This window comes from Nomascus leucogenys, chromosome 21 (genome assembly GCF_006542625.1).
Source record: "Nomascus leucogenys isolate Asia chromosome 21, Asia_NLE_v1, whole genome shotgun sequence".
Classification (NCBI taxonomy): Eukaryota; Metazoa; Chordata; class Mammalia; order Primates; family Hylobatidae; genus Nomascus; species Nomascus leucogenys.
In genome coordinates this window covers 19972411-19984137 of record NC_044401.1, presented here as the reverse complement: position 1 = coordinate 19984137, position 11727 = coordinate 19972411, and the positions used below count along the sequence as shown (strand labels likewise).

The window sequence follows — 11727 nt, the reverse complement described above, 5'->3', positions numbered from 1 at the left end:
TATATACCCTTCAATATGACCTTCAAAATATCTGTTAATTGACCCCCACCCCAGCTCCCCAAGTTTATTTCTTATTATTTACCTATTTGGACTCTCCATTCCAACAAATTAAATTTGATTGTTTCCTCTCACACACAATTCTACCAAGACATTTTCCCCCTAATTAATGCTACCATGTTTTCTTCATAGCCATAGTCTCTTCCTCTCTTTAAAACCCCTGTCATCAGACATAACAAGCAGTATGAAAAGCGATTAAAGTTTCTCACCATCTTCTACCAAGTGAGTTCCAGAAGTCCTTTCCTCAGAAGCCACAGGCAAGCCAGTCTGAAGCACTGCCGGGGTGACAGAATGAAGAGTCAAGCTGCTAACCTCTAAAACCTCTGGGGAAGAGCTGAGGCCCATCTTCGAGGGAAAGGCTAATTTGTGTGTAGACACTAAATCACCCAAAGGACTTTCTGACCAGAGTTCCCTGCCAGTGGCTGAGGGAGGACCAGAGCTGAAATCAAGTGGTGGAATACTGCTGGTGATGGATTCATCTGCTGAGGGCCATGCAGCTTGAAAGGTATTATCCTGGGGGGAAAAAAAGGCTAAATCATATCATAGATAAAAGAAACATATAAAAAGTGATTTTAAATACCACCTATCTGTCTATATTCCCAGATTTTCTAGGGACAAGGAGGCGGTGTATTAATAATATTGGGAGTAGGAGGAGACGTGGGCTCCAGAATCAAACAGATTTATAGTCAAATTCCAATATCTAGAGAAAAAGTGTATCACCTCTCACCTGAAAAGCAAGGACAGATGAGGTAACATATTTAAAAGCCCTCAAACAAAGTGAATTTGTGAGAGAAATTTTTTTTTGCTTTAGATGGTTCATTTTCCTCTGTGTTTTTAGCTTAAATGACTTTAAATACATAGAAGTTACTGTTATCTGTAACTTGTTGGCAAAGATCTAAGTACATTGCCCACAGCAGGAAAGAACAACTGGCAACTTTATTCATCATTCTGAAAAGATAATTAGTTAATGAAGGCCCTCTAGTTTGGTCAGAAATGTCACCACATCAAAATGTAGTCTGGTTACCTCAAATCAATAGCCACTCCTGTGAAATGGTATCACACTTATGAAACATTAACAATTTCCTCTTTCTAGTGATGTTTTACTAATGTACTACTAATCTTATCTTAAAATGTAGCTTCAGAAATGGAGAAGAATACAGAAACACAATCCTTGAACATGTTAATTATTTAATTTTATGAAGAACTGTCTATGTAAATGTACAATGATCAGCCAGGCACAGTGGCTCAGGTCTATAATCCCAGCACTTTGGGAAGCTGAGCCAGGAGGATCACTTGAGGCCAGGAGTCCAGTCTGGGCTATATAGCAAGACCCCATCTCAACAACAAAAAATTAGCCAGGTATGGTGGCACACACCTGGAGTTCTAGCTACTTGGGAGACTGAGGGAGGAGGATCACTTGATCCTGGGAGTTCAAGACTACCATGAGCTATGATCACCCCACTGCACTCCAGCCTGGGCTATAGAGCAAGACGTTGTCTCTTAAAAAAGAAAAAAAAAAGTTTAACAATAATGCTAAGAGGTAAAATGGCCATGGTATTTGGCAGAAGTTTATATAGTTCAATCTATTCCGGATTCTGAATAACAAAGATAGATAAGTACAATCCACAGGGAAAAAACTCATAAAATATTTCCTGGGTGTATGAAAACTGAAAAAGGAAAAGAGAAAAGAACAATCCTTTTCAGTCCTAAGAAGGTATTTGAGGCCGGGCGCAGTGGCTCACGCCTGTAATCCCAACACTTTGGGAGGCCGAGGCAGGCGGATAACCTGAGGTTGGGAATTCGAGGCCAGCCTGACCAACATGGAGAAACCCTGTCTCTGCTAAAAATACAAAATTAGCTGGGTGTGGTGGCACATGCCTGTAATCCCAGCTACTCGGGAGGCTGAGGCAGGAGAATCACTTGAACCCAGGAGGCGGAGGTTGTGGTGAGCCAAGATTGTGCCATTGCACTCCAGCCTGGGCAACAAGAGCAAAACTCCATCTCAAAAAAAAAAAACAAAAGTAGGTATTTGAATCACATGGAAGCTTTTGAAAAACACAAATTCCCAGGCCTGACACTCAGAAATGTTAACTTAATTGGTCTGGGAGGGGAACCTAGACATGGGTACTTGTAAAAGTTCCCTAGTAGAGGAAATGGCTGGATCATGTTCTGGACATAATATTCCAGCCTGTGTTTCTAATATACTTCTTCAATTGCTGAATGATTTTATTTCTTATCAACTGGAACCTTTAAGAAATTTCCATATTTATAACTCTATCAAAAGACTAGAATTCATGTTATAGCTCTGAACAAAATGAAAACTACAAATAAGAAATGCTGAATCTAACCTCCTCCCCCTCCTCCAGGAGACTTCTATCAGCAATATTAAATTTGCACTGACAGTCTCTAGTCTAATATGCTTTTTGAACAAAAGCACACAATTTTAGGGTGGCTAACTAGAGTTTAGTCTATGGCCATGAAATAAAACAGAACATACTGGCCCATGAAGAGAGCTAACCCAAAACAAGGTGATATGGTTTGACTGCGTCCCCACCCAAATCTCATCTTGAATTTCCACGTGTTGTGGGACAGACCTGGTGGGAGGTAATTGAATCATGGGAGCGAGTCTTTCCCATGCTGTTCTCGTGATAGTGAATAAGTCTCACAAGATACGATGGTTTTATAAAGGGGAGTTTCCCTGCACAAGTGCTCGTCTCTTGTATAACACCATGTGACTCATGCCTTTCACCTTGTGCCATAATTGTGAGGCCTCCTGAGCCACATGGAACTGTAAGTCCATTAAACCTCTTTCTTTTGTAAATTGCCCAGTCTCAGGTATGTCTTTATCAGCAATGTGAAAACAGACTAATACACAAGGCCTAATTAGTCTTTTATGCTTTGTCTTCACAGTGCCCCTTGTCTCTCTGTCAAAGATCTGTGTGAAAAGGCTTTGAACTACACAATCTCCCAATCACAGAGGGGGGACCATGAGGCAAGAAACCACCAGGCATGTCCTACTTTGTCCCTTCCCCTAGTGACAAATGCACAGGAAAGATGGTAATAACAGAAGGTCATTGGCTCTACAGAGGGTTACCCACAGTTTCATCTACGATCTTTAAAAGTACTCTGTCAAACAATCTTATTTTCTTTTGTGGAACTCAGTTACAACATCACTTCCTGCCTTGTCCATGTTGTTTTCATTGGTTCCTATTTTAAGTGTGTCACCATGCTGATTATTCTGTATTTGTCACCACCACTTCAGATCCTTCTCTTCCTGCCCTCTGCACTAGGAGGCTGAACCCTGTGATCTGCACCACCCCTGCTCCCTTGCATTTGTTTTCCGTTTGAGTTTGGCCAAGGGGAAGCAGAAGCAGATCAAACGACAGGAGGAAGGAGAGGTCAGGGTATTTCTTCCCTGCTTCCTCCAAGCCTCAATACTATGTGTCTAGCATAGCAGTGCTCCTCCCTCCACAATTACAGCTCCAGCTGTCAGTGGGCTCTGGTAACAGCATTTCTTCCCCTTCCTCTGTAATCCAATGGATGGTAGTGGCAATTGCTTCCCACTGTTGTTAGTCTCTGCATACCTCAACATTCTTTTTTTGCTCCCTTAACCCTATCCACATCTCCATTGGTAGATTCTTCTAGATGATTCTGTTACTGTTGAGACCCTGGATGAGTGATATTATGCAAATGTGCCATCATTTTATAATACAATGCATTTAAAAATCCATTAAAGTTTAAGTCATTTCTGTCAAAAAGTGATTAGACAATCCAAAATGAAATATAAATGCCCAGCAAATAAGGAATGAGAATCACTTAAAACAACAACATGAACCAAAAATGATATCATTCTGGCTAAATGTAAATTTAGCCAGAAAATAAAAATCTGGAAAGGAAAAAGAAGAGTGATAAAAAGTATATGATGCAATGTTAACAAACATTTTTGGCAATGTAGCTTTGGTTAAAAAAAAAGAAATAGAAGCAAGATATATCTTGGAATTAGACGGGAGTCTAATAACCAAATCTCCTGAATCTGTTGACGTGAAATGTATGACAGAAAAAGCAAGACATCTGTAAAGAAAGAGGAAGCCAGAGGCCACCATCAAATGACTAGATACAAAACAGAAAGAGAAAGATCTGAGGACACAAAATTCCCTCTTGGGGAATCCCCTAACAGAAGTGAACCTGAGGATAATAAGACATGTTTCATGATTCAGGTCAAAAAAAAAAAAAAAAAAAGATCTAACTGGAGAGATGACTTCTGGCATTTTTCTAGTAAACTTTAGGAGCATGCAAGTCTGGGAAACAGAGTAAGACTCTGTCTGTACAAAAAACATAAAATAAAAAAAAATAGCTGGGTGCCTTGGTGCACTCCTATAGTGCATTCCTATAGTACTCTGGAGGCTGAGGCAGGAGGATCACTTGAACCCAAGGAGTTTGAGGCTTCAGTGAGCTCTGATCACACCACTGCACTCCTGCCCAGGTGACAGAGCAAGACACTGTCTCAAAAAACACCATGCAGTTACCAGGAGTAGAGTTAACCTTACATAACTCTATTCAGTAGAGGTGGCTTGCAATTGCTGACCCATGTGCAGAGTGCTCCTACATAACTTAGCACCAAATAGACATAAAGCTGGTTCATATTTCTGCCTAGAGGGTCTAAGTTATTCTGAGTCCTCAAGAAAAGAGGAGGTAGAGCAAGAGTTCATTTGCAGAGAAATGGAAGACAACAAATTAAAGTCCAGAAAGTGAAAGGCAAAAAGTTAAGTAAAAACATCAGCTCTTGTCTTGCCAAAGGCTCATGTGCTTTATGAGGCCATCCTTTGGCTTGTAAAAATCTTATGTTGGGAAGAGGGGCTGAGCATGCACATGTATGTGAACATAACAAAATTATCACATTTTACACTTAGAACAACTCAAGAACACATGTAGTATAACCATGCCTGTTAAAGATAGAGAACTGAGGATCATAGAAGTGAAATGCTCAAGGACACACACAAAAAAGAGAAAAAAACAGACTGGAATCAGCCAAGTCTCTAGATTTCTCAGTGTCGGTGCTTTTCCCACTAACAGCTATTCATCCAGAGGTCTCTACAAGCATATATTCCCAAGTGGTAAAAGGATTTTCAGAGAAGAAACTAGAGCAAACAGACTTGGCAGTCCACGCTCTCATTTGGGTTGGCATATTCCACAGGTTTATAAGACCCAGGTCAACACAGATGGCGGGAGTGTGGGAGGCCATCTCCTAATATTCAAATATCTGCTCTATGGAATATGGAGCCTGTTTACATAGAAAAAAAGTTTCTAGCCTTCCCCTTTATTTTTCTAGGATTGAAAACTACATACGTAGTTAGCGGAAAGAAGGCCATTTGCTCAATACCGAGTTCTGTTCTTCAATAAAGTAGTTACACTGATGATGATCATACCATAAGAGGGAATTAACTTCTTTCCTTTTAATTATCTAAAACTACTTCCAGAGATGTGTTAAAGCTACTCATATATTCTTGCAAATTCCAAATGTGCCTTAAAAAAATTCATGAGATAGCTTAAGCCCTTCAAGCCATGCTTAAGAAATTAAGTTTTATCAGACAGAGCGTATAACCTGGCACACATTAGAAAAGCAGCTGAATCCTCAACGAAAAAGAAATCCTCAAGCAGTAATATACCATTTCAGTGTATCTGTAAACAAAATGCCTTTTCACTTCATTCAAATTAAAAGTAAAACAATACATAAAATCTTTTAAAAAGTCAAGTCACTAACAGGCAACATAAAATGTGAAAGTAAACAACTTGACTTTTCAAATAAAGAAGAAAGACCATCCCTTCCAAACAAATATTCCCTAAAAAATGGCATGGCAATGAAGCTTTCCTATACATTTTGAAAGGTTAACACATACATGCCGGGAATAGCCCTTCATTAATTTTTCTATCCATAGATGTTCCCATAGTAACAAATGTAACTTGTGCATTCTTTTAGTTCAAAGTAGTATATTGACAACTTTATTATATTGGCCAGTTTCATTTCTGCTACCGCCAATTGAAAAGTTTGGTAGTCCTAAAGAAAGCACACTGTACAAGTGATTTTCCAAGTCAGGGTGCCAGAAAAGTGTCAAATTCAATTTCCCAATATTCCTAGCTCTAAAATAACTTTTTTTTTAACTCTTTGAATAAAGCCTTTATTACTAATAATAAAAACAATAAAATGATTAGTAATACAATTATGTCAGCTCTGTATATAAAATAATTTTTAAAAATAAAATCTGTGGGCAAAAACCCACCTCACTTCTATGGTAGAGTAAAATCTTGCTAACAATTGGCAAGGGCATGAAGAAAGGGAGGGAAGGAATAAATTAAAAAGAAAGTAATAACTAGACATTTCTAATTAATCATTCCTTGTTTTCATGTCTTATCATCTCCCATTAACATTCTGATATCTCCTTAAATTGTTAATGAATGCCCTACAGTAATCACTATTCAAAAAAGTAAGGAGTTGGCATCAATGCAAATGAAAGCACTGCAACATAAATGAACAAGTGAGCCCTATTGGTGCTTGCCATCACTAAGGGGCAGCCACAGCCAAGCTCCAGCCACTTTCTGCCACAAGGGAATACGAACTTAAGAGTAGCAGATCCTCCTGGCGTTCAAAAGAAGCCAGAAATCTACATTTTTATGTAAAAATCTCCTCGTTTTAAAATATTGACTTATTTTTTAAAATTTGGTCCCAAGCTGCATGTCTATAGTTGGATCCAGCTAGTCTCCAGTTTGCAGCCTCTGGCTTATATAGAAATTCTCATCTTTACAGTATGATTCTAAAATATCATCACAAAGCTCCTCCTGTGGTTAGAGAATGTGATTAAAAGCAGAGAGTAGTGGTGCTCTCATCACTCCCTGCCACTGGACCCCGGATGGACCTCTAGGACAATATCTGCATCACCTTGTTTAGAAATCTGTCTGCTACCACCAGACCAGAAATTTTTGTAGGCAGAGCCACACCTTATTTGTCTTAGTTTCACAAGCACTTGGCACATGGAAAGCACAAAACAAACATATTTGAATGAATGAATAAGTGAACGAATAAATACACACCAAATGAATGTACTCTCTGTAAATCTCTTCTAACCTATTTTGTCTAATATGTAACTCAGTGAAAAGATTGTTTTTAGTAATTCTACATTGTAATATTGAGTTGCTCTATAACCCAGTAGAAGAAATGGCTGCAGAGATTAATGGTTACGTGAATTAAGGGCAGGCTTTCTGAATTTCCATCACTCCATTAAAGTCGAGAAACAAGTAATTCAAATAGCTGATATGAGACAGAAAATAAATTTTAAGAAGGAAGAAAAGCAAGGAATGTAGATGAGAAGGGAGTCTCTCTACTGTTTCTATGTGATAACAAAAGATTCCTGTATTCATTGTAGACAGGTAATTCTGTAGTGGTTTGTGGTTGTAGATGTTGTCATTGTTGCTTAAACTATGCTGTTTCTTTTCTACTGTATAACTCCCTACAAGTGAAGTGTCAAGTGGAGGTTTAGAGGGGGAAGAGGAATTCCTGATGCAGCTGGGTGGCAAGAACAAAAAGGAAAGTTCATCCCATGCTGTTTCTATGCAAGCAGGAATGTTTTCAGTCCAGGTTACAAGGAGGCCTGATTTAGAATCCGTGTCGTCTGTCAGCTAGCGGATATTCTTCTTTCTCTCCATTCACTACACACACCATTCTATGTGCTTTGGAGTTTAATCATTTTTTCACTATAATCCTTGAAACAAAAAATCTACGCTCTATACCTAGTACATCAATTTATCATCTTGGCTATAAAATCTATTTCCGGGTAACTCTCAGAGAACAACTCAGTGGGCACTTAATAGCTTAATTATCACCGAACAAGCAGGAACCATAAATAAGGTTTCTACCCTGTGTGGAGTTTGGCAAGGCAGACTTTATTTAACCACTGCAGAAGGCTTAAATTTTCTGAACCAACACTTGGTACCTATGAGCTGACAGCTATGAGTAATGGTCTAGGGATGATGCAAGAGAATAATTGAAATGAGAACAGCTTGGGAAATTTATAATGCCAAAGTAAGCAGGTGAGGGAAGAAAGAAGAGAAGCTTGAGGGCCTGGTTCTAGCATAAAACATAAAAACATACCAGAATAGATGATGGCGTTGCCTGAAGACTTGAACTTTGGGTGTTCCAAACTAGATCTTCAGTTTGGTGACGCAAAACTCCTCTCACTGAGGAAAGAACAATATTAAAGAACATTTTTAGATGAGGCCTTATTGTACCTGAGGTGCAGGGACAACTGAAAACCAAGTTCTTTCTCTTCATAGTTTAGATTTTGGCAGAACATATGGGACACACTTACTTAGAAAATGTTTGTTACTTTATTCAGATATTTTATTTATATTAGCACAATCTGCCTGAATTATAAGAATCTAACATAAAATAAAGATTCTTCCCATTACTACATTTAGGACAATCCTCTATTACTTCCTTTCCTTTCTCAAGTCAGTTTTTATTCTGTTCAAAATTCCTATGAAGCGCTTATTTTTAAATTAATTTTTTAAGTAAAAAAGTTGTACTGAAATTTTAATTCCTTTGGTTTATGCTAAGAATGGTAGAAAAGTATGCAAAAATAATTGCCTTTTGGGAAGAAAGTATCTTTGAAAACTGAGCTAAGACATCAAAAATCTTTATCGCTGTAATGATATTAAAGAGCAACATAGAGAGTAGATTATATAATTTAATTCAACAAAAATTTAATGAATCCTTGCTAGTTACCACAGACTTTGCCAAAGTTGAGGCTATAAACATTAATAAAGCCAAGTTTCTCTTCTGGAAGCATTGCATATATCAGAGAAATAAACACAAATTATAAAACAACGTGAGGGGCATATATACAATGTATGGTAACATAGACAAGGAAGGAGCTGATTTTGCCCACAGGGTAGAGGGAATCAATAAAAGCTAAAAACATGGGATTGCCAGGAGAGTGATCTGGTGTATGCAACCAAAAATAAATAGAAGTAGAGTCTCTTTACCCATCTGTTCCCACTGGCCTCACATAGAGGAATCAAGCAAAAGTCAAAAACCCTATTTGGCTTAAGTATTTTCCAAAACTTTTAAAAACTGTATATACAATTATCTTGTTTTCTATGAAAAATAAGCTCCACAAGATCAAGGAGTGATACAGTTTGGCTCTATGTCCCCACCCAAATCTCATGTTGAATTGCGATCCCAAGTGTTGGAAGTGGGGCCTGGTGGGAGGTTATTGGATCATGGGGGGCGGACTTCCTCCTTCCTGTTCTCATGATAGTAAGTGAGTCCTCATGAGATCTAGTTGTTTAAAAGTGTGTGGTACTTCCTCTTTCTCTCTGTCTGTCTCTCTCTCTCTCTCTCTCTCTCTCTCTCTCTCTCTCAGTCTCTTCCCTTGCCTCCCTCCTGCTCCACCATGGTAAGACGTGCTTGCTTCCCCTTCACCTCTTCACCTTCTGCCATGATTTTAAGTTTCCTGAGGCCTTCCAGCCATGCTTCCTGTACAGCCTGTGGAACTGTAAGTCAATTAAACCTCTTTTCTTCATAAATTACCCAGCCTCGGGTTATTTATAGCAGTGTGAGAATGGACTTAATACAAGGAGGATCATATCTTTGGAGATAATGATCAAGTTACATAGAAAGCTGCTGCCATTCAGAACTCTGAAGTTGTCCTGACAATAGAAATAAATTTTAGGGACAAAATTCTGAGTAATTGAAATGTACGTCTAATGAAAGCCCAAGGCACTTGAATTGGTTGGTACTAGATATTGTAAAGCTTTTGTTGAACTTGCTTACAAATTCTAAGAAAGTTGTTTACCTCTTTTTAGGACACCTTTATGAAAGTAGCTCCACCCACAGGCTCCACATAAAAGGAAGATCCTGCAATACTGTTTGTGGATGTAGTTTCCTAAGCAAACTGTTTATTGTAGACCTTAATCTTCATGCCATTGTCCTACCACTCCAGTTACTGACCTTGGTGTTTGCACCTTCTGCTGAATGTAGGTTCTTAACTCCCTTAGGTCATGATCTCCTAACGATATCTCCTCTCTGTCTGATCCCAATATCCTGATTCCTAGAATCTTCTGCCCATATGCCGTCTCCATGGTTAGCCTCGGCTAATCTCTATTAGCATTGCCAGAGGGACTTCAGCAGTTTCAGATTATAACAAGCTTCTTATCTGTTCACTATTTTATCTAGCCCTAGTATTCCAACAGAGATTCAACAATGACAAAGGAGTATATGAGGAAGTGAGCCCAGGATATCTGCTCCAAAATATAAAGGCACCCTAAGTTTAAGAATGGATGGTTCTATATCACTCTCATCCACTGAAGAGAGTGTTTATCCATCTTAAAGTCCTTTGTAATTCATATAAAGCCCAGACCACTTTGTGACCCTGTCTCAGCAGAGTATCACACTAAAAAAAAAAAAAAAACAGCAGCCAAAATAGTTGAAAGCAATGTAAAGTTTTAGTCTGGCATCTCGAAAGAAAGAAAGAAAGAAAAGAAAGAAAAAACAAAAAACAAAATCTTATTTGGGAAATAAGAGATTAAATCACACACAGTAAAATCTTAATAAAATTTGTTTTTCTCTCCCTTTCCTTTTCTCACTTTCTCTGTCTCTCTCACACACACACAACACATGCACACATGTGCACACACACATACACACATAACTGCCTGGAAAGACAAGACTTTTCTTTGTCTCTCTCTACAAATTCTCCTTCCAAGCCCCAACTCAAAAAAATCTTGATTCCTATGTTCTTCCCTACCTTGCCTTTTAAATCTACTATTCTCTTTCATTATTAATTTTCTGATCTTCCTGTGTAAATCCAACAAGCCTCTCTGGCTTCTCCATTTTTATTTATTTGTTACACACACACACACACACACACACACACACACACACACACACACGGCTAGGTAGTAGCCACCTGAAAGGACAGGACAGAGGCTCTTTTCTCTTTAAAATGTGTGGGAGCTAGAGAGGCTGTAAAAATGCATCATTAGTATTGCCTTACATGTAGATTTTCCTCCTCGGCAGCTGGTACTTCTCCCATGCTGTCACTTCCGTAATGTACATTCCACTGAACATTTTAAAAGCTAAGTTGCCAATGAGTAAAGAAATCATGGAGAATAGAAGCAAATGCAAAGTAGCAAGTGAGTTAGTAGGATACCGTGGCCCTGATGAGTTAAGATGCTGCATACTAGTAGCCAGAATCTTAGCAAGTTTTAAGTCCCAGGTTGACTGGGCACCCTGTAGCCTCCAAATCCAGGTCTAACACCCTCTTCTTCATGATCTGTCATATCCACCTGTTCATTATGGATCATAACAGGATCTCCACAGCGATCTGAATTTAAAGTCAGTATTGGATTATCTGGGATTCTGCATGGCAACCATTATCACTTCTTCTTTGACCTAGATCTCCCATTACCTCTGTTGAGCTCTTCCTTTTTCTCTACACTCTGATTTTTAAGCCTTTACTAGCTGACTTACCTCAGAGAGTTCATGTCTCGGTTGTCTGGGAAGCATTATAGCCTGTTTCAATGCATACTTCCAAGTACCACTTTCCTTTTTCTTATACTTTGCTCCTATTTCTCTAAACTACTTCTAACTGCCACTTTCCACACTCTGTGGCCTTT

At 38.7% G+C, this 11727-nt stretch overlaps 1 protein-coding gene across 1 annotated transcript in view; it reads right to left on the bottom strand.

The window, feature by feature from the left end:
- The window catches only part of IMPG2 (interphotoreceptor matrix proteoglycan 2), a 104058-nt gene that overhangs the window by 27948 nt on the left and 64383 nt on the right, over nucleotides 1–11727 (bottom strand). The window contains exons 11-12 of the mRNA XM_030801988.1: nucleotides 8201–8286; nucleotides 267–570 (exon numbers count right to left, since the gene is read on the bottom strand). Coding sequence (XP_030657848.1) covers nucleotides 267–570; nucleotides 8201–8286 — 390 coding nt within the window. The remainder of the gene's footprint in view (nucleotides 1–266; nucleotides 571–8200; nucleotides 8287–11727) is intronic.